Source organism: Somniosus microcephalus, chromosome 20, assembly GCF_052327205.1.
Source record: "Somniosus microcephalus isolate GS21.2 chromosome 20, FLI_Smic_1.0, whole genome shotgun sequence".
Lineage (NCBI taxonomy): Eukaryota > Metazoa > Chordata > Chondrichthyes > Squaliformes > Somniosidae > Somniosus > Somniosus microcephalus.
In genome coordinates this window covers 20,788,760-20,814,794 of record NC_141006.1, presented here as the reverse complement: position 1 = coordinate 20,814,794, position 26,035 = coordinate 20,788,760, and the positions used below count along the sequence as shown (strand labels likewise).

General features: G+C 48.3%; 1 protein-coding gene across 2 annotated transcripts in view; it reads right to left on the bottom strand.

Moving 5' to 3' along the window:
- Positions 1-10,084: 10,084 nt before the first annotated feature.
- LOC147103075 (mitogen-activated protein kinase kinase kinase 5) overlaps positions 10,085-26,035 on the bottom strand; it is a 201,153-nt gene continuing 185,202 nt past the window's right edge. The window contains exons 27-29 of one of the 2 annotated variants that reach the window (XM_085962369.1): positions 21,466-21,566; positions 17,859-17,935; positions 10,085-10,740 (exon numbers count right to left, since the gene is read on the bottom strand). In XM_085962369.1, the coding sequence (XP_085818495.1) occupies positions 10,674-10,740; positions 17,859-17,935; positions 21,466-21,566 (245 nt within the window). In that variant the 3' untranslated portion in view covers positions 10,085-10,673. Of the gene's footprint in view, positions 10,741-17,858; positions 17,936-21,465; positions 21,567-26,035 lie in introns of those variants that run through there. The other variant, XM_085962370.1, reaches the window with a different exon arrangement.

Here is a 26,035-nt window from a genome sequence, read left to right as displayed (position 1 = left end):
AGGCCAATTCACTAAATATATTCAAGGAGTTAGATATATTTCTTAAGGCTAAGGGGATCAAGGGATATGGGGAGAAGGCAGGGACAGGGTACTGAATTTGGATGATCAGCCATGATTTCATTAAATGGCGGAAGAGGCTCGAGAGGCTGAATGGCCTACTCCTGCTCCTATCTTCTATGTTTCTATGTTTCTAAACCTGCATCCATACCGCACCTCAGGACGTTCCAAAGCACTTCACAGCCAATGAAGCACTTTTTGAAGTGCAGTCACTGTTGTAAGGTAGGAAACGCGACTGCCCAATTTGTGCACAGCAAGCTCCCACAAACAGTAATGAAATAAATGATCAGTTAATCTGTCGTGGGTGGTGTTCGTTGAGGGATAAATATTGGCCAGGGCACCAGAAGAACACCCCTGCTCTACTCTCCGAAAAGACCAGAATATTGAAGTAAAGAAAAATAGTTTTTGTTTCACAAAATATTCCATAAAAAGATAAATTTTATATTTTTACAGCGTGTAAAATTGAAAAAAAATTTTGTAAAGAAAATAGTGCCACAGGAGCTTTTATGGTTTAACATTTCATCCAAAAGAGGGCAGCTCCGACAGTGCAGCACTCTCTCAGTACCGCACTGACGTCTCAGCCCGGAATATGTGCTTTTCCTCGAGTGGGGCTCGAACCCAACACCTTATGACTCAGAAGTGAGAAGGCGGAGGTCAAGTTGATAATTTCATATGAATCTGCTGTGATTCACAGAACTACTACAAATCGTTAATAAGTGCGATGTGTGAGGAGTCTGGGATTAAGTGATGTGTCTTTTGAGTGAGTTTTTTTTCATACGTTCTCGCTATCTGGGTGTCACTGGCCAGTCCGGCATTTATTACCCACCCCTAGCTGGTAATACAACTGAGTGGCTGGCTAGGCTACTTCAAAGGACAGTTAAGAGTAAACCACATTGGTGTTGGACTGGAGTCACATATAGGCCAGCCAGGGTAAGGACGGAGAGTTTCCTTCCCTAACGGGCATCAGTGAACCAGTTGGGCTTTTACGACAATCCGACAGCTTCACGGTCACTTTTGCTGGCAGCAGCATTTTATTTCCCCATTTTGTTATTCAATCCGAATTCAGATTTGAACTCAAATTTCACTGGATTATTAGTTTAGGCTTCTAGATTACTCATCCAGTAACATGATAACTGTTAGTGCTGCTGTACTAACCATTTATCACAATTATTTAAGTATTGTGTACCACACAGTATAGTTACAGACATTAGCAAACGTCACCTGGTTAGACACTTCCCTCCATTCAACTGCTTCAGCAGACTTCTACACTGTTCCAATGAAGCTCATGAGGAACAGCACCTCATCTTTCGATTAGGCACTTTACAGCCTTCCGGACTCAACAATGAGTTCAACAATTTCAGATCATAGGGGTTTGCCGGGGCGCTAAGCGTTCCTGTGGCCGATTTTTCCAGGTAGTGCCCCCACGTCCCTCTTGGGGCGCTGCGAGTCAATATCACGGCGCTACGTGCCGCGATACTGCAGGCCTTTCTCCCCTTATTAAAGGGGAGGGGCCTGGCGCAGTGCGTCCCGGCGCCCAGCTGGGCCACCAGGGATCCGGAGTGCCGGGCTCACGGAGAGCAGCTGGCACCCCACGAGAGGGACTGCACGGGGGCCGGGGACGGCAACAGGGGCAGGTGCTGGCAGGCGACCAGCAACAAAAATTGCCGCCCGCCACCTCCTCTTTAACTAGCACCGCCCCGGCCGCAGGTAGGGCCCCCTGACCCTGGCGGACATGGTGTCCGGCGGTAAGTCAAGGGGCGCCACCCAATATTACAGCCGGGGCGAGAGCGGGGCGCTGCGCATGGCGCTCGTTGATTTGCTCCCCATTAGCACCCCCTTAGAGCGCTAACAGGTGGTGCAAATCAACCAAATTTAGCCCCCATAATCTCGGCCCCTATTTTTTTTGGACAGTAGCTGTTGCTGATGATTCTGCCATTCCCATTTACAACTCCTCTAGACTCATCTGTTGTCTCTTAACTTGTCCCATTACCATCTCCTTTCGTCTTGCACCATCATCCATTTTGTCATTTAATCTCTCCTGCCTTCCATCCTATCACAGACCATCTTTTGTTCTTTCCTCCCCCCCCCCCTTTCCCTGCCCCTGCTTAAAATCTGTTACATCTCTAACTTTTCCAGTTCTGATGAAAGGTCATCGACCTGAAACGTTAACTCTGTTTCTCTCTCCACAGATGCTGTCTGACCGGCTGAGTGTTTCCAGTATTTTCTGTTTTGATTTCAGCGAACATGCCACAGTGTGAGAGAGCAACACACGGACCCAGCTCACAGCACTGCCTCCATTTGAAATGGTCGCTGGTTTTCTAGCACCGGCGAGAAAATAAAAGGCCAGAATGTTGAAGTAAAGAAAAATAGTTTTTATTTCACAAAATATTCAATAAAAAGATAAATTTTATATTTTTTTACAGCGTTTAAAGGAAAAATTAAGTCATACCAACATTTATTATTTCCAAGAGAAAAAAACTTGCATTTGCATCCCAGCTTTCATGGCATCAGGATGACCCAAAGCACTTCACAGCCAATGAAGTACTTTTTTGTGAAGTGCAGTCACTAATGTCGTGAAACACGGCAGCCAGTTTGTGCACAGCAATGTCCCACAAACAATATAAATGACCAATTAAACTGTTTGAGTGATGTTGGTTGAGGGATAAATATTGGCCAGGGCACCGGGAGAACTCCCCTGCTCTTCTTCGAAAGAGTGCCGCGGGATCTTTTACGTCTGCCCGAGACGGCAGACGGGGCTTCGGTTTAACAGCTCATCCGAAAGACGGCACCTCCGACAGTGCAGCGTTCCCTCAGCACTGCACTGGAGTGTCAGCCTGGATTATGTGCTCAAGTCTCTGGAGTGGGGCTTGAACTCACAACCATCCCAGCTGACACTGAAAAGTTGAATCTGAGGGCTGGATGGAGTCACTATTTTAACAATTCTTTACAAGGTGCGCCTCTGAAAGGGGTAGCACTTAGTGTCGATCGAAAATAAGAAGATAAGGAGTAGGAACAGGAGTCGGCCATACGGCCCATCGAGCCGGCTCCGCCATTCAATAAGATCATGGCTGATCTTCTACCTCATCTCCACTTTCTCAACTTATCCCCATATCACTCGAATCCCTTAGTGCCCAAAAATCTATTGATCTCTGCCTTGAATATACTCAACGACTGAACCTCTGGGGTAGAGAATTCCAATGATTCACAACCCTCTGAGTCAAGATATTTCTCCTCATCTCAGTCTTAAATGGCCGACCCCTTATCCTGAGGTTATGACCTCTAGTTCGAGACTCTCCAGCCAGGGTAACCAGCCTCTCAGCAGCTACCCTGTCAAGCCCTCTAAGAATTTTTATACGTTTTAATGAGATCCCCTCTCATTCTTCTAAACTCCAGAGAGTATAGGCCCAGTCGACCCAATCTAAAGTCCCATAGCCCTATTCTGAGGAAGAGTGGAGCTCTCCCAGTGTCCTGGCCAACCTTTATCCCTCGACCAGCATCACCGGAACAGTCTAATTGGTCATTTATCTCATTCCTGTTTGTGGGACGTAGCTGTGCATCCCTCTGGGCTGACTGTCAGAGGAGGGAAACAAGATCTGCCCAATGCCATCCCTGTAGAGGATGGCAACAGGTGGCAGGTCAGTGTTACTGAAGAGCCAACCTGCTGGGCTTACTGTGCCCAGCCTACTGGTCTGTTGTGATACAACGAGGGGCCGGAGATAATATTGGAAATCAAACGGGACTGCTTAGAAGAAAATCCGGAGAAAATTAAAACCCTTCACAGAAAGAGCTGTGAGACTGAGATCGACAGGTTTTTGTTGGATAAGGGTATCGAGGGATATGGAGCAAAGGCTGGTAAAGTGGAGTTGAGGAACAGATCAACCATGATCGAATTGCATGGCAGAACAGGCTTGAGGGGCTGAATGGCCTATTCCTGCTCTTATGTTCGTATCAAAGTATTCACACAGAATCACAGAAACCCCACAGTGCAGATAGAGGCCATTTCGGCCCATCGAGCCTACACCGACACATATCCCACCCGATCCCCGTAACCCCTGCACCGACACATATCCCACCCGATCCCCGTAACCCCTGCACCGACACATATCCCACCCGATCCCCGTAACCCCACGTATTTAATCCCCCTAACACTAAGGGTCAATTTATCATAGCCAATCAACCTAACCCGCACATCTTTGGACTGTGGGAGGAAACCGGAGCACCCGGAGGAAACCCACGCAAACACGGGGAGAATGTGCAAACTCCACACAGACAGTCACCCGAGGCCGGATTCGAACCCGGGTCCCTGGCGCTGTGAGGCAACAGTGCTAACCACTATGCCACAGTGATCTAAAAGATAAGGTTACTAACCAAGTGGCAAAGCAGGCTGAATGGGCCAGACGGCCTAATCCCAGCATCTTATGTAAGATGGATCAACCACCAGCTGAGTGCAGATAACAGCAAGTAGAGCAAAAAAGCATTAAACGTGCGATGATGCGAGATCATGCGTCCAAATGGTTCAGGGTCAGATCTGAGCTTGTGCGGGATTCAAATTCCAGCTGTGTGTTACTAGCTGTACAAATGGTTTAACTTTCCAGATATGCTGTATAAAAACCACTGGATCCTCCCCAGCCGGATGCTGGATGCCCCTTTAATACACTGCCTTATAGGCCCAAATAACAACAACAGCAGGAGGATTGTTGGGAAGGCTCCCCCTGGGGGCTCGGGTTGGTAAGAGCGTTTCCCAGTGCGGTTCTGGGTCATGGACACCAGAAAGGTTAAAGGTTGCACTTCTGGTCTGTGTTGAGTTATTCTGAGTTGAGTGAGTTTAAGTGAAAGACAATCCGTTATCCTAGTTGGAAATCAAGTGCTTGTCAGGAATCTAGATCACCTCCATTAAAGAATTTTTATTAATTTATAAAATATTTTAATATACTGTTTTAATACATATGTTTTTCTAATATAATAAATGTCACTGCTGCGGACATATCTCCCTCTATTACAACTAGGAGTTGCCAAGCCCCCAGGATTGTCCTACAGTCTCCAGGGATTGAAGGTTAATCTCCTGGACACTGAACAACCCAGGAGAAAAATCATATTAAAAAAAAACTGTATTCTTTTCATTTCTTTGAACACTTTTGTTCATTAGTTATCAAGGTATTGGAGATGAGGAAAAAGGCTGTTTGACTGGGAGGGCCGGCTGGAGGTCATGCAAACCTCCAGGAATACGTCCCACCAGATTCGGCAAATCTAGTTATGACGCAAGGAAATCAGAGAATTCCGATCTTGGAATGTGTTTTAGATCCCCTGGAACATTTCCCTTTTTGAAACCGAATGAGAATAAAGTGTCTGTTCACCCTCCCTAATGTGGGACGACAAGGGGAGAACCCGCCGGGATTTGGGGGTAAGTGGAAAGTTCCAGCCCAGGGCCAGCTCAGACTTGTGTGTACCTGCCCTGTGGCCCTGCTGAACAATCCTACCGCTGCACACACGCGTGTCAGTCGTGAACATCAAATCAGTCGTGAACATCATAGAGTGTCAGTTGTGAACATCACAGCGAGCGTCAGTCGTGAACATCACATCGAGTGTCAGTCGTGATCATCACAGCGAGTGTCAGTCGTAAACATCACATCGAGTGTCAGTCGTAATCATCACAGCGAGTGTCAGTCGTGATCATCACAGCGAGTGTCAGTCGTGAACATCACAGAGTGTCAGTCGTAAACATCACAGCGAGTGTCAGTCGTAAACATCACATCGAGTGTCAGTCGTGATCATCACATCGAGTGTCAGTCGTGAACATCACATCGAGTGTCAGTCGTGATCATCACAGCGAGTGTCAGTCGTAAACATCACATCGAGTGTCAGTCGTGATCATCACAGCGAGTGTCAGTCGTGAACATCACAGCGAGCGTCAGTCGTGAACATCACATCGAGTGTCAGTCATAAACATCACATCGAGTGTCAGCCGTGACCATCACATCGAGTGTCAGTCGTGAACATCACATCGAGTGTCAGCCGTGGCCATCACATCGAGTGTCAGTCGTGAACATCACAGCGAGTGTCAGCCGTGACCATCACATCGAGTGTCAGTCGTGAACATCACATCGAGTGTCAGTCATAAACATCACATCGAGTGTCAGTCGTGATCATCACATCGAGTGTCAGTCGTGAACATCACAGCGAGTGTCAGTCGTGATCATCACATCGAGTGTCAGTCTTGAACATCACAGCGAGTGTCAGCCGTGACCATCACATCGAGTGTCAGTCGTGAACATCACATCGAGTGTCAGTCGTGAACATCACATCGAGTGTCAGTCGTGAACATCACATCGAGTGTCAGTCGTGAACAGCACATCGAGTGTCAGTCGTGAACATCACAGCGAGTGTCAGTCGTGACCATCACATCGAGTGTCAGTCGTGAACTTCACATCGAGCGTCAGTCGTGAACAGCACCGAGCGTCAGTCATAAACATCACATCGAGTGTCAGTTGTGAACATCACATCGAGTGTCAGTCGTGATCATCACATCGAGTGTCAGTCATAAACATCACATCGAGTGTCAGTCGTGATCATCACATCGAGTGTCAGTCGTGAACAGCACATCGAGTGTCAGTCGTGAACATCACATCGAGTGTCAGTCGTGACCATCACATCGAGTGTCAGTCGTGATCATCACATCGAGTGTCAGTCGTGAACATCACAGCGAGTGTCAGTCGTGAACATCACATCGAGTGTCAGTCCTGAACATCACATCGAGTGTCAGTCGTGAACATCACATCGAGTGTCAGTCGTGATCATCACATCGAGTGTCAGTCGTGAACATCACATCGAGTGTCAGTCGTGAACAGCACATCGAGTGTCAGTCGTGATCATCACATCGAGTGTCAGCCGTGATCATCACATCGAGTGTCAGTCGTGAACATCACATCGAGTGTCAGTCGTGAACATCACATCGAGTGTCAGTCGTGATCATCACATCGAGTGTCAGTCGTGAACATCACATCGAATGTCAGTCGTGAACATCACAGCGAGTGTCAGTCGTGATCATCACATCGAGTGTCAGTTGTGAACATCACAGCGAGCGTCAGTCGTGAACATCACATCGAGTGTCAGTCGTGAACATCACAGCGAGTGTCAGTCGTGAACATCACAGCGAGTGTCAGCCGTGATCATCACATCGAGTGTCAGTCGTGAACATCACAGCGAGTGTCAGCCGTGATCATCACATCGAGTGTCAGTCGTGAACATCACATCGAGTGTCAGTCGTGAACATCACATCGAGTGTCAATCGTGAACATTACATCGAGTGTCAATCGTGAACAGCACATCGAGTGTCAGTCGTGAACAGCACATCGAGTGTCAGTCGTGAACATCACATCGAGTGTCAGTCGTGACCATCACATCGAGTGTCAGTCGTGATCATCACATCGAGTGTCAGTCGTGATCATCACATCGAGTGTCAGTCGTGAACATCACATCGAGTGTCAGTCGTGATCATCACAGCGAGTGTCAGTCGTAAACATCACATCGAGTGTCAGTCGTGATCATCACAGCGAGTGTCAGTCGTGAACATCACAGCGAGCGTCAGTCGTGAACATCACATCGAGTGTCAGTCATAAACATCACATCGAGTGTCAGCCGTGACCATCACATCGAGTGTCAGTCGTGAACATCACATCGAGTGTCAGCCGTGGCCATCACATCGAGTGTCAGTCGTGAACATCACAGCGAGTGTCAGCCGTGACCATCACATCGAGTGTCAGTCGTGAACATCACATCGAGTGTCAGTCATAAACATCACATCGAGTGTCAGTCGTGATCATCACATCGAGTGTCAGTCGTGAACATCACAGCGAGTGTCAGTCGTGATCATCACATCGAGTGTCAGTCGTGACCATCACATCGAGTGTCAGTCTTGAACATCACAGCGAGTGTCAGCCGCGACCATCACATCGAGTGTCAGTCGTGAACATCACATCGAGTGTCAGTCGTGAACATCACATCGAGTGTCAGTCGTGAACATCACATCGAGTGTCAGTCGTGAACAGCACATCGAGTGTCAGTCGTGAACATCACAGCGAGTGTCAGTCGTGACCATCACATCGAGTGTCAGTCGTGAACTTCACATCGAGTGTCAGTCGTGAACATCACATCGAGTGTCAGCCGTGGCCATCACATCGAGTGTCAGTCGTGAACATCACAGCGAGTGTCAGCCGTGACCATCACATCGAGTGTCAGTCGTGAACATCACATCGAGTGTCAGTCATAAACATCACATCGAGTGTCAGTCGTGATCATCACATCGAGTGTCAGTCGTGAACATCACAGCGAGTGTCAGTCGTGATCATCACATCGAGTGTCAGTCGTGACCATCACATCGAGTGTCAGTCTTGAACATCACAGCGAGTGTCAGCCGCGACCATCACATCGAGTGTCAGTCGTGAACATCACATCGAGTGTCAGTCGTGAACATCACATCGAGTGTCAGTCGTGAACATCACATCGAGTGTCAGTCGTGAACAGCACATCGAGTGTCAGTCGTGAACATCACAGCGAGTGTCAGTCGTGACCATCACATCGAGTGTCAGTCGTGAACTTCACATCGAGCGTCAGTCGTGAACAGCACCGAGCGTCAGTCATAAACATCACATCGAGTGTCAGTTGTGAACATCACATCGAGTGTCAGTCGTGATCATCACATCGAGTGTCAGTCATAAACATCACATCGAGTGTCAGTCGTGATCATCACATCGAGTGTCAGTCGTGAACAGCACATCGAGTGTCAGTCGTGAACATCACATCGAGTGTCAGTCGTGACCATCACATCGAGTGTCAGTCGTGATCATCACATCGAGTGTCAGTCGTGAACATCACAGCGAGTGTCAGTCGTGAACATCACATCGAGTGTCAGTCCTGAACATCACATCGAGTGTCAGTCGTGAACATCACATCGAGTGTCAGTCGTGATCATCACATCGAGTGTCAGTCGTGAACATCACATCGAGTGTCAGTCGTGAACAGCACATCGAGTGTCAGTCGTGATCATCACATCGAGTGTCAGCCGTGATCATCACATCGAGTGTCAGTCGTGAACATCACATCGAGTGTCAGTCGTGAACATCACATCGAGTGTCAGTCGTGATCATCACATCGAGTGTCAGTCGTGAACATCACATCGAGTGTCAGTCGTGAACATCACAGCGAGTGTCAGTCGTGATCATCACATCGAGTGTCAGTTGTGAACATCACAGCGAGCGTCAGTCGTGAACATCACATCGAGTGTCAGTCGTGAACATCACAGCGAGTGTCAGTCGTGAACATCACAGCGAGTGTCAGCCGTGATCATCACATCGAGTGTCAGTCGTGAACATCACAGCGAGTGTCAGCCGTGATCATCACATCGAGTGTCAGTCGTGAACATCACATCGAGTGTCAGTCGTGAACATCACATCGAGTGTCAATCGTGAACATTACATCGAGTGTCAATCGTGAACAGCACATCGAGTGTCAGTCGTGAACAGCACATCGAGTGTCAGTCGTGAACATCACATCGAGTGTCAGTCGTGACCATCACATCGAGTGTCAGTCGTGATCATCACATCGAGTGTCAGTCGTGAACATCACATCGAGTGTCAGTCGTGAACATCACATCGAGTGTCAGTCGTGCACATCATAGTGAGTGTCAGTCGTGATCATCACATCGAGTGTCAGTCGTGAACATCACATCGAGTGTCAGTCGTGAACATCACATCGAGTGTCAGTCGTGATCATCACAGCGAGTGTCAGTCGTGAACATCACAGCGAGTGTCAGTCGTGACCATCACATCGAGTGTCAGTCGTGATCATCACATTGAGTGTCAGTCGTGAACATCATAGTGTCAGTCGTGACCATCACATCGAGTGTCAGTCGTGAACATCACAGCGAGTGTCAGTCGTGAACATCACATCGAGTATCAGTCGTGAACATCACATCGAGTGTCAGTCGTGACCATCACATCGAGTGTCAGTCGTGAACAGCACATCCAGTGTCAGTCGTGAGCATCACAGCGAGTGTCAGTCGTGATCATCACAGCGAGTGTCAGTCGTGAACATCACATCGAGTGTCAGTCGTGACCATCACATCGAGTGTCAGTCGTGAACAGCACATCGAGTGTCAGTCGTGAGCATCACAGCGAGTGTCAGTCGTGATCATCACAGCGAGTGTCAGTCGTGAACAGCACATCGAGTGTCAGTCGTGATCATCACAGCGAGTGTCAGTCGTGAACAGCACATCGAGTGTCAGTCGTGAACATCACATCGAGTGTCAGTCGTGATCATCACATCATTACCGGCTGTCTGGCGTTGCAGAACCGGGCCTAAACGTATCCGAAATGGGAGCAGCTCCGAGTGTTAATCCTGCGAAGGGTCTCGGCTGCACCATTCCCAGCAACGGGAGTCAATCTGCAGCCCCCGCCTCAGTCTTTTCACTGTCATTATGGAGCAGGCTGCGTGCTCCCACAGCGCAAGCCTTTTGCCGGCGTCTCTGTCAGTTCCATAGCGTGATGTTATGTCTAACCCTAGTGTTCAACGGCATCTGCTTTTCGAAAACACAGCACATCTGAGCGGCGAGTGCCCAGTGCCTACTGCTCACCCTCCATCCTCCTGTGGGCACTGATCGCAGCCCAGAGCCTGCACAACATTCCACCCCTAACACAGAAAGAAACCCTTTTAGTGACTGCCAAGACAGGTCACATTTCACATAAATGCACAGTGCTCCCTCTCTCGTGTGCACACACACACATAATTTTATATACACACACAGACACAGACACACACACACAGTCCTGGAGTTTGCTGGAGTGGGGCATCGTTAGTTCAACGTTTTGCTGCACCCTTCAGCTCAAACAATGTTGCTCGAAGTGCCAGCAGCGAGGAGGGCATCCGGGACCTTGGTGAACAACGGGACCAACAGTGTATCTCCTTAACCAATGAGATTTAAGGACTGAGACTCCCCAGTTTCAACTGTTCCTTTTCTGGGCCGGAGCAGTTAAGTGGCATAGCAGGAACATAAATCTCCTCATTTAAAGGGTATTTACGTTGTTAGGTATCAGCCCGAACTTTCTGCGGCGAGTTTTAATCTGTTTTAATGCCGCAAATGCAGCAATTCCTTGAAACTGACGGGGACATTGAGGGTGAGCTCCTGTTTTCGCGAGGCTAATGGCGGAGCAGCGTGAATCATCCAGCAACTTGTGGCGATTCACGAACTCACGGGGAATCTCTTCCTCGCCACAAGTTGCCGGGCTATTTACACACCAATAACGGCGAGCGTATTAAGCTCGCTGGCCCGTTACATATCTTATTACAGTCCCCACTGCTTACACCGTTTCCTGGGCAACCGCCTCCATTGGGCAAAGGGCGCTGACCAATGCTCCCTCTAATTTGTTTTGGGCGCACGGTTCCTTTAAGTGGCTGCGCGGCCGATTCAAGTTTTTGATTCTGCGCGGTTTCTCCCATTGAAAAGCCGGTAAGCGGCCTGCGTGGGATCTCCAGACCTCTGTGCGGCCGCGCGGCTTAGCGGGAACGTTGGCACTGACCACTCGCCATCACCATCAAGTACAAAGGCACAGCTTAAACCGTACTAAGCTGGCCGGCTATTTCGGGCAGTTCAAGCAGCTGTTCAACACATAGTTAAAGTGCGATTACCCGTCATTAACCCATCATGAGGTCAGAACTGGGGATGTTCGCTGATGATTGCACATTGTTCAGTTCCATTCACAACTCCTCAGATAATGAAGCAGTCCATGCCCGCATGCAACAAGACCTGTATGACGTTCAGGCTTGGGCTGATAAGTGGCAGGTAACATTCGCGCCACACAAGTGCCAGGCAATGACTATCTCCAACAAGCGAGAGTCTAACCACTGCCCCTTGATATTCAACGGCATTACCATCATCGAATCCCCCACCATCAACATCCTGGGGGTCAACATTGGCCAGAACCTTAACTGGACCAGCCACATAAAGACTGTAGCAACAAGAGCAGGTCAGAGGCTAGGTATTCTGCGGCGAGTGTCTCACCTCCTGACTCCGCAAAGCCTTTCCACCATCTACAAGGCAGAAGAGTAAGGAGTGTGATGGAATACTCTCCACTTGCCTGGATGAGTGCAGCTCCAACAATACTCAAGAAGCTCGACACCATCCAGGACAAAGCAGCCCGCTTGATTGGCACCCCATCTACCACCTTAAACATTCACTCCCTCCACCACCAGCGTACCGTGGCTGCAATGTGTACCATTTACAAGATGCATTGCAGCAACTCGCCAAGGCTTCTTCGGCAGCACCTCCCAAACCCGCGACCTCTTCCATCTAGAAGGACAAGGGCAGCAGGCGCATGGGAACACCACCACCTCCAAGTTCCCCTCCAAGTCACACACCATCCTGACTTGGAAATATATCGCCGTTCCTTCATCATTGCTGGGTCAAAATCCTGGAGCTCCCTCCCCAACAGCACTGTGGGAGTACCTTCACCACAGGGACTGGAGCGGTTCAAGAAGGCAGCTCACCACCACCTTCTCAAGGGCAATTAGGGATGGGCAATAAATGCTGGCCTCAACGTCAATATCCCATGAACGAATTTTTTTTTAAAACCCACCCGTAGCCTCTACAGCTCATGTCCCTGCTGGACACGGTTTGAAAATTAATGCGACAGTCTGACCACCTCTCAAACCTATCCAGGATTTGAATCTATTTGTTATTAAATTGAGATAGGGCTGACTTATTGTCCCATACGCTGTTTCAAATTCTGGGATCTAACAATTACTCCTCACACTGTAACCAGGGATTAAGTAAGCGTTGCTTATTCTGGTTCACTGTTGCAATGCGCATAGTCAATCTATAATCTCTGCAGCCGTTTCACTGTCATTAATTCTGAATTTTGTCTTAATTAGTGCATGTAACGATGACTTGATGTAAAATACACATTCGGTAATACCAGTCTTTAGCCACTTGATTCTGCAATGTCTCTTAAAATAAACAAATCAGTAACTTTGAGCCAGCAATAAAAAGACTCTTTAAGTACCGGTTTAGTAACCTGGGACTACCCTGGCCACGTTACACCGGACACCACGTATAGCGGGCAATTTGCGTTTGCACGACTGCGCCCGCTATACGCGGTGGGGGGTGTTCTCCGGATGTGGGCGCCATTGGCAATGCCAACATTTATTGCCCATCCTTGAGAAGGTGCTGGTGGGCCTTCTTCTTGAACTGCCACAGTCTTGTGGTGTTAGTGCTCCCAAGATGGTGTTAGGTAGGGGATTCCAAGATACTGACCCAGTGACAATGAAGGAACAGCGATACGTGTCCAAATCATGGTGTGTGACTCATTTCCGCACTTCACTGATGATTGACAGGAGGCTGATAGGGCAGTAATTGTGCGGGTTAGACTTATCATCCCTGTTTTTTGTGGATAGGACATGCCTGAGCAGCCTTCCACATTGTTGGGTAGATGCCAGTTTCGTAGCTTGGCTAGGGGAGCAGATTGCTCTGGCACACAGGTCTTCAGCACTACAGCTGGGAGGTTGTCAAGGCCCACATCCTTGAGGTATTTAAATATAGCAACACATAGGGTGTCAGCCATGGCTCAGTTGGCAGCACGCTTGCCTCTGAATCAGATGGTTGTGGGTTCAAGTCCCACTCTAGAAACTTGAGCACATAATTCAGACAGTGCTGTTCTGAGGGAGTGCTGCACTGTCGGAGGTACCATCTTTCAGATGAGCCGTTAAACCGAGGCCCTTCTCGGGTGGATGTATAAGACCCCATGGCACTATTCTAAGAAGAGCAGACGTGGTGTCTTGGCCAATATTTATTCTTCAACCAACACCTAAAAAAACCCAGATTATCTGGTCATTAATCACATTGCTGTTTGTGGGAGCTTGCTGTGCGCAAATTGGCTGCTACATTGCCTACATTACAACAGTGACTACACTTCAAAAGTATTTTATTGGCTGTAAAGCACTTTGGGACATCCTGAGATCATGAAAGGCGCGATATAAATACAAGTCTTTCTTTCTTTTACACTCATATACGCACAGATTAAGCAATTTAAATAAAACAACACGGGGGGGGGGGGCCTTTATTGCAGAATTTCAATTTGAATTAACAGATAATCTGATTTAAGCAACTTTGAATGAAGAGTAGATGCACACATACATACGCACACACGTGTACACCCACACGCATGTATTATCAAACATACATCATTAAACACACACACAGCTCTTTAGAATTTATAAACCCAAACATTGTTAATTTGCTGACACAGTAATAAAAAGAGCCTTGCCTAACAATCTTCTCAGCATGCAGACTAGCTAAACTGAGACAACAAAGGCCAAAGAATTACCACATCATTTAACACAGCACGGTGTTTAACAACAGCCCACGCACGCTGTTTGGGAAGCAGCCAGTCATGTCGTTACACTACCTCTATGAAAACCGTGGCTTCTGGGCTGCTTCATAATCAAAGGGACCAAAGAGAAGTTCACAGAGAAACAAGGGAAAACTAATTACACAAAGTGTGCTGTGGCTCAAGAAGCAGTCCAATCATATTAAAATGTCTGTGAGCTCGCATTACACCTCCCTTCATAATGGTTTTGAGCATGGGCGCAACCACTTGGGGTTGAGGGGGCAACCAGTTTGTGTGGCATAGATTGTGTGGTCTCGCCCCAGCTCGAAATCCCAGGAATGTCCCTCATGTCCCCCCCAACTCTGTATGTGTTTGCGTCTCTTGCTCCCCGTGTACAATGGGATGTTGTAACTCATGAAATGAAGGGCTAACTATTCACGGAATGGCCACTTATGTCTTGGATTGCACGTGAGGGTCTTCCCATGGTTGATCTTCCTATGGTGCCGCTGGGTGGTTTCACCAAGGCCACAGTTGACACATGTACCATATATATGGTGCAGTATTGAGCCGTGCAGATCAGAAAGCTCCCAGGTCTGATCCCTGGTCGGTGCTGCTTTAGCTGACCTTGAGAAGGAGAGCTGTGTGTGACTGGCATCCCTGGGCTAGGGAGGGGGCAGTAACCAGTGTTCCCACTCCTGGTGGAAGCACATGTGTGTGTGTGAAGGTTGGCTAAGGAACTGGCTACATGCACTACTCCCTATGGTCAAACAGCCCATCGACACCGACTGTCAACATTTACACATGTATAAAGGGCGAGGTACTGAGCACAGAGTCAACAGCTTCAGGAACAGAGGGAGCGAGAAAAAATGGGCCGGCAAACGAACACAAGTTGGTACGAAGGTTCACTAAGGGGCCAGTGGATAACTACTGTGCGTAGTGTGCAAGTGGTGTGCGTGCCATTGGTGGTGTATGTACAGTGGGCACAGTACACAAGGTGGGCAGTGCGGTACTGCGTCAGTCCCTGGCTCCAATACTGACTGTGCCGAGTTAACTGATCGCAGGTGTTGGCAGGATCGGGCTTGGCTCAGGCATGAAGGACTCCGATTTGGGTGAGATGGCAGAGGGCGCCCGGTGCCAACTGAACCTCAGTGACAGTCTGCTCCTTCGGGAGAAAATTGGAGAAAAGAATTGGGGTAAATTCAAAGAGAATCCTCTTGAAATCTTTGAAAGGTCAATTTCAGGTTCTCATGATTGAAGGGAGTAACTGGTGAGCTTTCACCACCAGGAAAAGGAGACTCCATTCAGTAAGATCTGTACCTAGGTTGCAGCCTGCCTGAAGGGGTCCCAAGGCACCTGGTCAAGTGCTGTCCTTCCAGGTCTCTCTACCTCATGCACTTGTGAGACCCAGAGGCTGATTTTATGAGTTTGAGTTCCTGACCGGAACAATTACCCGCTACCAAGGCTTGCAAATCTGGATGCTCATTGCCCCATCCCTCTGTCCATTAATGCACCGGGAACGCAAGTTGGGAAAATTCTCCTCTAAGGTCTGGGCTATGCCTTCTGCCTGTTAAACCTTCAGTCTCTGGGGGAATAATGTCAAACTGCTTCAGGTCGGTTAGTATTTGGGACACATTCAGAGCAAGCAGTGGATTGAGCCTGAGAACTCGGTATGTGGAGCAAGGTATCTGTCCCTATAAAACTATACGAGTACCCCGTGCAGAGACCACATTGCTGCTATTGCTAACACTAAGATACGGAAGGCGAAATTGGTCTTCCACGTTAGCGCAAATTGGGCGATAGCAAATCGGCTGCCTGTTTTCCAATCTGTCCAATTTCCTTTTCCGTTTAAGTCAATGAGTGCAGTGTGACACTGGCTGCCGGTTCCTGTCCTGGATATTGGAATACAGAGTAGAATTTCTAAATTTGCCGATGACACCAAACTTGGGGGGTGTGGCAAAGTGAGGATGATACCAATCGACTGCAACATGACATAGAAAGGCTAGCAGAATGGGCAGACAAGTGGCAGATGAAATTTAATACAGAGAAGTGTGAGGTGGTGCATTTTGGCAGAAGGAACAGGGAGAGGCAATATACACTTAATGGCACAGTTTTAAAGAGTGTGCAGGGACAGAGGGTCCTGGGAGTTAATGTGCATAGGTCCCTGAAGGTGGCAGGACATATATAGAGAGTGGTTAGCAAAGCATATGGGATCTTGGGCTTCATAAATAGAGGTATTGAGTACAAAAGTAGAGAAGTTATGCTGAATCTTTATGAAGCGTTGGTTAGGCCACAACTGGAGTATTGCGTCCAGTTCTGGTCACCACACTTTAGGAAGGATGTGAAGGCCCTTGAGAGGGTGCAGATGAGATTTACCAGAATGGTTCCGGGGATGGGGGATCTTAGCTACAAGGACAGGTTGGAGAAACTGGATTTGTTTTCATTAGAGCAAAGGAGGTTGAGGGGTGATTTGATAGAGGTGGACAAGATTATGACGGGTTTGGATAGGCTAGACGGGGAAAGGCTGTTCCCACTAGTTGATGGTACAAGGACTAGTGGACACAGATTGAAGGTTTTGGGCAAGAGATACAGGGGGAACGTGAGAAAAAACTTTCTTGCTCAGCGAGTGGTGAGGACCTGGAACTCGCTGCTGACGGAAGTGGTGGAAGCGGAGACACTCAGTGTTTTCAAGGGTAGACTGGAGAGACACTTGAGGGAAATAAACTTGCAGGGCTACGGGGATAGAGCGGGGGAATGGGACTGACTGGATTGCTCTGCAGAGAGCTGGCACCGACTCGATGGGCCAAATTGCCTCCTTCTGTGCCATTATGACTCTATGACTATCGCCGGTTTTACACTAACATGGAAGACCAATTTCAACCCCATTATTTCCAATATATTCACAATGTTGAGGGAATGAAAAGAAAGAAAACTTGCATTTATATAGCGCCTTTCACATCCTCAGGATGCCTCAAAGCGCTTTACAGTCAATTAATTACTTTTGGAAGTGTTTTAATGTAGGAAACATGGCAGCCAATTTGCAAGATCCCACAAACAGTAATGAGATAAATCAGGCAATCTGTTTTTGGTGGTGGTGGTCGAGGGATAAATATTGGCCAGGACATCGAGTGAACTCTTCCAATAGTGCCATGGGATATTTTATATGAACCTGAACGGACAGACAGGGCCTCGGTTTAACATCTCATTTGAAAGACGACACCTCGGACAATGCAGCGCTCCCTCAGCTCTGCACTGGAGTGTCAGCCTGGATTATGTGCTCAAGTCTCTGGAGTGGGACTTGAACCCACAACCTTCTGACTCCAAGGTGGGAGCGCTGCCCACTGAGCCATGGCTGACCTGGAACGGGAAGATTTCTTAGAAATGAAACTGCAATTCAGGATAAACAACTGCCGACAGAATCCCAGTTACCTTATTTGGGCGTATTTCAAATCATCCCTCGTTGCATCAGTCAGAAGATCCTGCAGTGTGTAACCATTGGCTACAATCTGTAACATTAACACAGCAGACCTCATGAGAGCTAACGTTATGTTATTGTCATGCAACCTCACAGCTTAGTCTGGGCCCATGTTCCCCTGTCCCCTTCCTCTTCTCTCCTGAGGGTGTTGAGTCCTGACTTGGGTGCGGTTTCATGAGCTCCAGCGTCCTCTGGTAACCACCCCCAAGTCACCATTCTCCATGTATTGACCTAAGCAGGCAGCATCAGTGGCTATTTGCCCTTAGGAGCATCGCAGTTGAACCTGACCGTGTCCTCACGTGACACCCTCACACGTAGGAGTCACCGGCTAGCAATCAGCAGTGGGACCTCTGGCTGATTTTTCTCTCAGTAGCTAAATGTAGGATCTCAGCTGAGATCAGGTAAATTAGATCAAGAATTGAGCGGGGGGGTGGGGCGGAGGTCTATGTTGGCTGTGGACAACCTTGCCATCGGAGGAGGAAATCATAGCCCAACCAGACCTATCACCAACCAACAACAAAGTGCACACAGCCATTGCCTCCCTGGAGCTGGGTAAATACGACCATCTTCAAATAACTTTCCCACCTGAGACACACCTCCCTCATCAGTCCCAGCGTTTACATCCAGGAAACCCGTCTCCTTCAATTAGGTGCGCTGGGGATTTTCCGCACGAGGCACATTGGGTCAGTTGTAGTAACTGCTGCCCCAGCTCAGGCCAGCACCGACCGGAGATCAAACCTGGGACATTCCTGGTCTGTATGGGCATTCCTGGTCTGTATGGGCATTCCTGGTCTGTATGGGCATTAGGAGACTCCCATCAGTGAGGGCAAGCCTCCTTCTTTAAGCATTTAAATTAAACTGAAAACCTCTTTGGAACTACAAGGGCAATACTTTGTTTTGTGTACGGACATCTTTGATGCACACATTGCTGATCCTTTGCAGTACGTTAATAAAACTGCAAACAGCTGCCAAAGGGCCCAGGAGTGCTGATAGGACCCATATGCGCAATATACATTCCAGTGTGAATTCACAGGCTGTTGTATTCCTTCAGGGTCCAGTTCAAAAGCACAACTTTATTTTACAATACTTTATTGTTGTGATGTATACATATCATTTGTACGCCGGTGCACAACAGTGGCCTAAGGCTAAGAGGAACGCAAGCATTTAGTGTCCGCTGTTGAGCCCATCAAGGTCGCCTGCCAGCATTCGCAATCGTACAGCACTTAACAAGGACAGGTCCACAACACAAAGCACGGGCAGTTAAACAGTGCTGCTGGACACTGATGGATCTGACTTCTAGGAGTTACCATGGCAATGTAGATATATATTCAGGAACCTGCGGTTAGGAAGGGTAGAGATTGACCATTGACCCTGTCCACGTAGATATTTTCAAATTGCGTACCCTAACAGGAGAGGTTAATGTGCTGGCTGGTAAGCCTGCCAAAAGAATGCCGTCAGCAAACTGGGAGCATTATGGCTCTGGTTTAAGATGGCTGCCTTTCCTGCTTTTTCTGTTCTTCTCCTAGCTTTTTCAATCGCATTCCCAAGTTACTCACTTCCTCATCCAGCCTTTTTTCTTGTCTTATTCTCGTCTTCTCACTTCCTCTGCCTTCTGCTTGCGTGCTCTCTCTCTCAATCTCTCTCTGCAGGTCAGAGAGATAACTATGGTTGCTGGAGTTCACTCAGTCTCCTGAGAAGTGATGACACCACCGTATAGAACGGCTCGAGCACGAGAGCATTGAGCTCCCATTCAAAAGGTGTGGTAGCTCCAAGAGAGTGCTGCACTCCCATTCAGAGAGTCCGCTAATTCTAGTGGTACAATGTACGACTTCTACTGCAAGAACAAAGTCTGAAGCAAGAACTTTCAATCTATCAAATCAGCTCCACCCCCAATCTATGTTTGAATTCTTTAACCTGAGCTCTCTCACGCCAACTGTTGATTTAATCTTTTAGTGAAAACTACATTCCTTCTTCTAGGTCTCTTGAAAAGAATCAATGCAACACTGTTACTATCTTGAACCCTCAATCCCTCTTCTCAACGGATATCAACCGGCTCCCTTACTAAGGCTTCAATTGACCCCGAATCTATTACTGGAAGAAGAAGAACTCCCATTTATATACTGCCTTTCACAATCTCAGGACATCGCAAAGCGTTTTATAGCCAATGAAGTACTTTTGAAGTGTAGTCACTGTTGTAATGTAGGAAACGCGGCAACCAATTGGCGCACAGCAAGGTCCCACAAACAGCAATGTGATAATGACCAGATAATCTATTTTAGTGATGTTGGCTGGGGTGTAAATATTGTTCAGGATACCGGGGAGAACTCACCTGCTCTTCTTCGAAATAGTCCCATGGGATCTTTTATATACCCCTGAGAGAGTAGACGGGGCCTCTGTTTAATGTCTCATCTGAAAGACGGCACCTCTGACACTGCAGCACTCCCTCAGTACTGCACTGGAGTGTCAGCCCAGATCTTGTGCTCGGAATCTATTCTCCATGTCCACTAACCTGAGGGATTTTTTTTCTAATCTCTAACCTTGCTGAAGGTTTATCATGTGCTTCATTAATTGTTTTTCCCTTGCTGCCTGTATCCTAACGCACGTAAAGTCCCTGTACTCGCTGACCTACACTGGCTCCTGGTCCGGCAACGCTTTCGATTTTAAAATTGTTATCCTTGTTTTCAAACTCCTTCATAGCCTCGTCCCTCCCTATCTCTGTAATCTCCTCCAGCCCTACGACCCTCCGAGATATCTGCACTCCTGCAATTCTGGCCTCTTGTGCATCTCTGATTTTAATCGCTCCATCATTGGCGGCCATGCCTTCAGCTGCCTTGGCCCTAAGCTCTGGCATTCCCTCCTTAAATATTCCATCTCTCTACCTCTCTCTCGTCCTTTAAGACGCTCCTTAAAACCTCCCTCTTGGACCAAGTTTGGGTCACCAGTCCTAAAGTCTCCTTCTTTGGCTCGGTGTCAATTTTTGCCCGATTAAGCTCCTGTGAAGCACCTTGGGACGTTTTAATGCGTTAAAGGCGCTATATAAATGTAAGATGTTTTTGTTATCTCCACTTCTCTTCTGATGCTGTTGACTCCCGTTAGGGTACAGTTCCACTGTTAAGCCCACCCCTCTAGTACATCATGCGAATGGCCACTCATTATGTATGTGCACAGGTACTGGCAGACGCCCCATAGAAAGGGTAGAGCCAGCAAAGCCTCACCCGGCAAACCTGAACACCTACGCATGCTGGATAGCGATGAGGAGCAGAACTTGGTCGCATTCTTCACTTCCCTAGATCAAGGCTCTGAGACCCATTGCAACACTCCCAAAGCTGCTCCGGCAGTAATCTCTCATCTCTCCCTGTCCTCTGTATGATGCCCTCTTGACACACTTGCTTGGTAACTCACTATAAAAACATCTCAACATGCCATCCCCTTGTTAGCCCCCTCCCGCCCCCTCTCAGGGTCCCACCTTGAACCTTGTAACATCTGTAAACATCTCTCCCTCTGAATGCCTCCCACTATAAGCCCATAACACCATACACAAACCTCAATACTTCTTCTTACCTTGTCAATTGTCCGTTGATCGATTTGTTTTGTCGACAGCCACCGTGTGAGTTCCTCGGTTTCAGAATCCACCGAAGCCGACTGGAGGTTGCAAAGAGCAACTGAAAGGACATATGGCCAAGAACATTGAAGAGAACTTTAACAAGCTGTTCCATTTTCACATTTGAGAGACAGAGATATGATTTTCAATCTGAATTAGCACAGGGAACAGTCAACATGTCCAACCTTTCTTGATCGATCTCAAAACAACCTATCCCTCAATCCAATCTCACTCCAGAAACACATCCAATGTCGCTTGAACCCATTTATCCATTCATTTTAAAGATTGTTTCTAGTGTACTACCTTAAAGAAAAAAGTTCTGAAGAAGTCCTTTTTTACTCCTCCGCTCGAGTCACCTGGATTTTGGACCCTTCGCCATCAGTGGCACACTGGATCAATCAATCACCCATAAATCCGAAAAAACTTCCATTGTGGCAACTCAAAGTCTCCGCTTTTCCAAAGAGAATAAGTCCAACTTCCTTAACTCTTCTTTATAACTTAGAGTCCCGACACCTGGGATCCAGTTTGTTGTCCCCCCCAAACCCATCTCAAGGGCAGTAATATACTTCCCATGATTCCAAGATGAATCTATACACAGTTCTCCAGATGGAGTAAGTCATTAAGCCAGGGATTAAAGGCAGGGAAGATTGTTTCTCAGGCCCAGTCAATTCAAATTTACTCCATATTATTGACTGGATGAAATCCTTCTAATTCTCCACCTTTTCTCTCCTAACAGCTCGCACCATTGGTGCACTTCCCACGGCGAAGAGCACTCCCAGGCCTCCCAATTCTGCTCTTCAGCTTGGCACTAGGGGCTGAGTGACAGCAGCAAGGTTGACCCTGCCCTTGATCATCTCTCGCTGCTGTGCGGTGGGGCTGAGTCGAGGCCAAGACATGTGCCCAGTGCAATACCTGCTGTACCCCGCAGGGGCATCGAACTCCTGCCCTTCCACTCTGTGACCCGGTCCTATGGGCCACTTACACTGCGGGAATGTTTACAGTTCAGTGTATTTCAGCAAAATAGATTAACACGGTCCCTCATCCTTCATTTCTGGGGTAAAACAACATTTCTGTGGCGTTAGGAACTTGTGTGCAGCCCCCTTATGATGCCCTAAAGCCGACAATACGAGAGAGACAGGAATGAACTGCCTCAATGTAGACATTGCAAAACCAAATCAGAAGGAAAGAGAAAGAGAAGCAGTTAATCTATGTTTGGTGATGTTGGTTGAGGGAGGAATGTTGGCCAGGGAGATCGCGCCTGCTCCTCTTCAAATAGTGCCACGAGACTTTCAATTTCTACCTGTACATCTCATCTGACAGACGCACCTCCGACCCCTCAGCACTGCACTGAGGCACTGGCCTGCTCCTTTAAGGCCCTCCTTGAAACCCACCTCTTTGGCTCGGGATCCATATCCCTTCCACTTCTGTGAAGCACCTTGGGACGTTTCTCTGTCTGAAAGGTGCTGTATAAATGCAAGTTGTTGACAGTGTGCTTAAGACCCGGGGTGGGACTTGAACCCACAACCATTTCTGTGAGGCAAGAGTGCACCCGGCTGACACTGGCGGTGGTAGTTTCCTTCCTTCTGGTGCGGGGTGGGTGGGGGTGGGGTTGGCGGCGGTGGAGGAAGAGCAACTGTAATTTGACCAGGAATAACAACAGAAAATGCTGTGGACTCACTCAGCAGGACAGGCAGCATCCGGGGAGAGAGAAACAGGGTTAACGTTTCAGATCTATGACCCTTGAAGGGTCCCAGACCTGAAACGTTAACTCTGTTTCTCTCTCCCCGGATGCTGCCTGTCCTGCTGAGTGTTTCCAGCATTTTCTGTTGTTATTTCAGATTTGCAGCATCCGCTTTATTTTGCTGTTGTGATTGGACAAGTTGAGTTCAATTGCTAAACCCTGGCGCGCATCCTCATTGAAATCTGAAAACAAAAGGCTCTTGAAGAAACAAAAATGAGCTCTCGGCATCTTTGAAGTGACAGGTGTGAGGGACGCAGTTGTTCCTGTTTCTCCCGGGGCAGCTGCCACAGTTGCCTCAATCTAGACCGTGGTGCCACACCGGGTGGTTTCGTTGAAGAGAGGAAAGTGAAGGCCAAACCACAACTATCCACTCAAAATTTATAACGCCACCGACCGGGTGGTTATCCGGTGGAGCGGATCGCCCGCCCTTTATAGGACCCTCCTGATTTTCGTTCCACTGAGATTGAAAACCCCAGCTGCCTCGACACCGTTCCAACCGGCTCACTCGTGGATGGTTTAATACGCTAGCCTTTCATCTCCTTGAAGCGCAAATGTGCGTTTAAAAGGAACACGATGGAATGAAACTCATACACTGACTTTATATAAAATGTAATTTTACATATTACTGAACTGAAAGGTAAGCTCACCGATCCCACGCTGTCGGCGGGGAGCTGCACTCCAAGTGAGTGCCGATCGGAGGCCCTGCGCTCTAGCAGTGTAGGCCCTTACTCCGAACTCACGCTCCCTTCCAGCACAGCGCTCTGCCGGGAAACGTGGGATCGGTGCACTGACCCAATACTCGCCATTTCTCCCCACAAACTCGCTCCAGTTCAGCCCTCATGGCCGCAGCCCACATTGCTCAATATTTATATCGAAGTGGGTTACAGGGAATTTACAGCACAGAAACAGGCCATTCGGCCCAACTGGTCCATACCGGTGTTTGTGCTCCACACGAGCCTCCTCCCACCTTTCTTCCTCTCACCCTATCAACATATCCTGTTATTCCTTTCTTCCTGTTGTGCTTCTCTAGCTTCCCTGAAATCCATCTATGCTAGTTGTCTCAACTACGCCACATGGTAGCAAGTTCCACATTCTCACCACCCTCTGGGTAAAGAAGTTTCTCCTGAATTCCCCATTGGATTTATTAATGACGATCTTATTATATCAATGGCCCCTAGTTTAGGACGCCCCCCACAAGTGGAAACATCTTCTCCACATCCAACAGATTACTGTCTGATTACGTCAATGCCCACTCGATTTTTGTGAATACATAAAAGGCATTTAAAACTCACTTTCAATGGAATGGAAATCAGGAGGGTCCTATAAAGGGCGGGCGATCGGCGCCACCAGATAACCACCCAGTCGGTGGTGTTATAAATGGCACCCCGATGAGTCTTCATGGGACGAGCAAAAGGAAACAAAATAAAAACAAACTGTTCTCATGTCTAAATACATCCTTGTTCTCGACCTGAATTTGGGCCACTCATGATAGTAGCGAGCACGCAGCAACTTGCAAGGGCCCCGCACCCCGCCCATCACACCTGCCCCTTTCACTGACTGGCGCACACCCTGGCACTGTGATCTCACTCTGTCTACACAGCTGCAGTAATCAAGCCTGCAGTTGGCACCGTGCCACCTTATAAGTTCAACAGCATTATTCCGGAGAAGAGCAGGGGAGCTCCCCCTGGTGTCCAGGCCAATAATTATCCCTCAACCATCATCGCTAAAAACAGATTATCTGGTCATTATCACAGTGCTGTTTGTGTGACCTTGCTGTGCGCAAATTGGCTGCCGCAACACTGACTCACCCTTCAACAAAAGTACTTCATTGGCTGTGAAGCGCTTTGGGACGTTCTGAGGTTGTAAATGCAAGTCTTTCTTTTTAATATAACAACAGAAAATCCGTGGATGCTGCCTGGCCTGCTGAGTGTTTCCAGCATTTTCTGTTGTTATTTCAGATTTCCAGCATCCACAGTATTTTACTATTGTCTTTCTTTTTAATGGTGGATGATCTCAGACACAATCCTTTTTCCGTTCTATCTCCCCCTCGCTCAACAAATCCAACAAACTAAACATGCCACAATTTAATCAGTAACAGTACAAGGTGATACATAGGAAAATGTCAGACAGGAAAAGACCCTCTGGTCCATCCAACCTGTCTCACACAGCTGTGATGCCTTATGCGTCACGATACAGACATTTCCCTCCTCCTCCCCTCACTCAGAGTCATGTAATCCCCTGGGAGAGGCAAAACAAAACCAGATAAAAACCCGGGCTAATTAGAGAAAAGAAATCTAGAAAATTCCTCGCTGACCCTCCCCTCCACGCCCCCCCTTAAGCGGTCAAAACTAGTCCAGGAGATCACATTGGCCCTTATTACGTTACAGGAATCCTACCTATCGTGCAAGGTGATCTCCACCCCAGCCAGAAATAAGTCTAGCTCTCGCTCGAAGGAATTCAGTGAATCAGCGTCCACCGCACGAGCCGGCAGCCTGCTCCACAGGTCCACTATTCTCTGGAGGCACCAGCGAGGCCAGAGCACTCGGAGCAGGGGGCAGCGTGGTGAGGAGCCCGGTATAAAAACCGGAGGCACCAGCGAGGCCAGAGCACTCGGAGCAGGGAGCAGCGTGGTGAGGAGCCCGGTATAAAAACCGGAGGCACCAGCGAGGCCAGAGCACTCGGAGCAGGGAGCAGCGTGGTGAGGAGCCCGGTATAAAAACCGGAGGCACCAGCGAGGCCAGAGCACTCGGAGCAGGGAGCAGCGTGGTGAGGAGCCCGGTATAAAAACC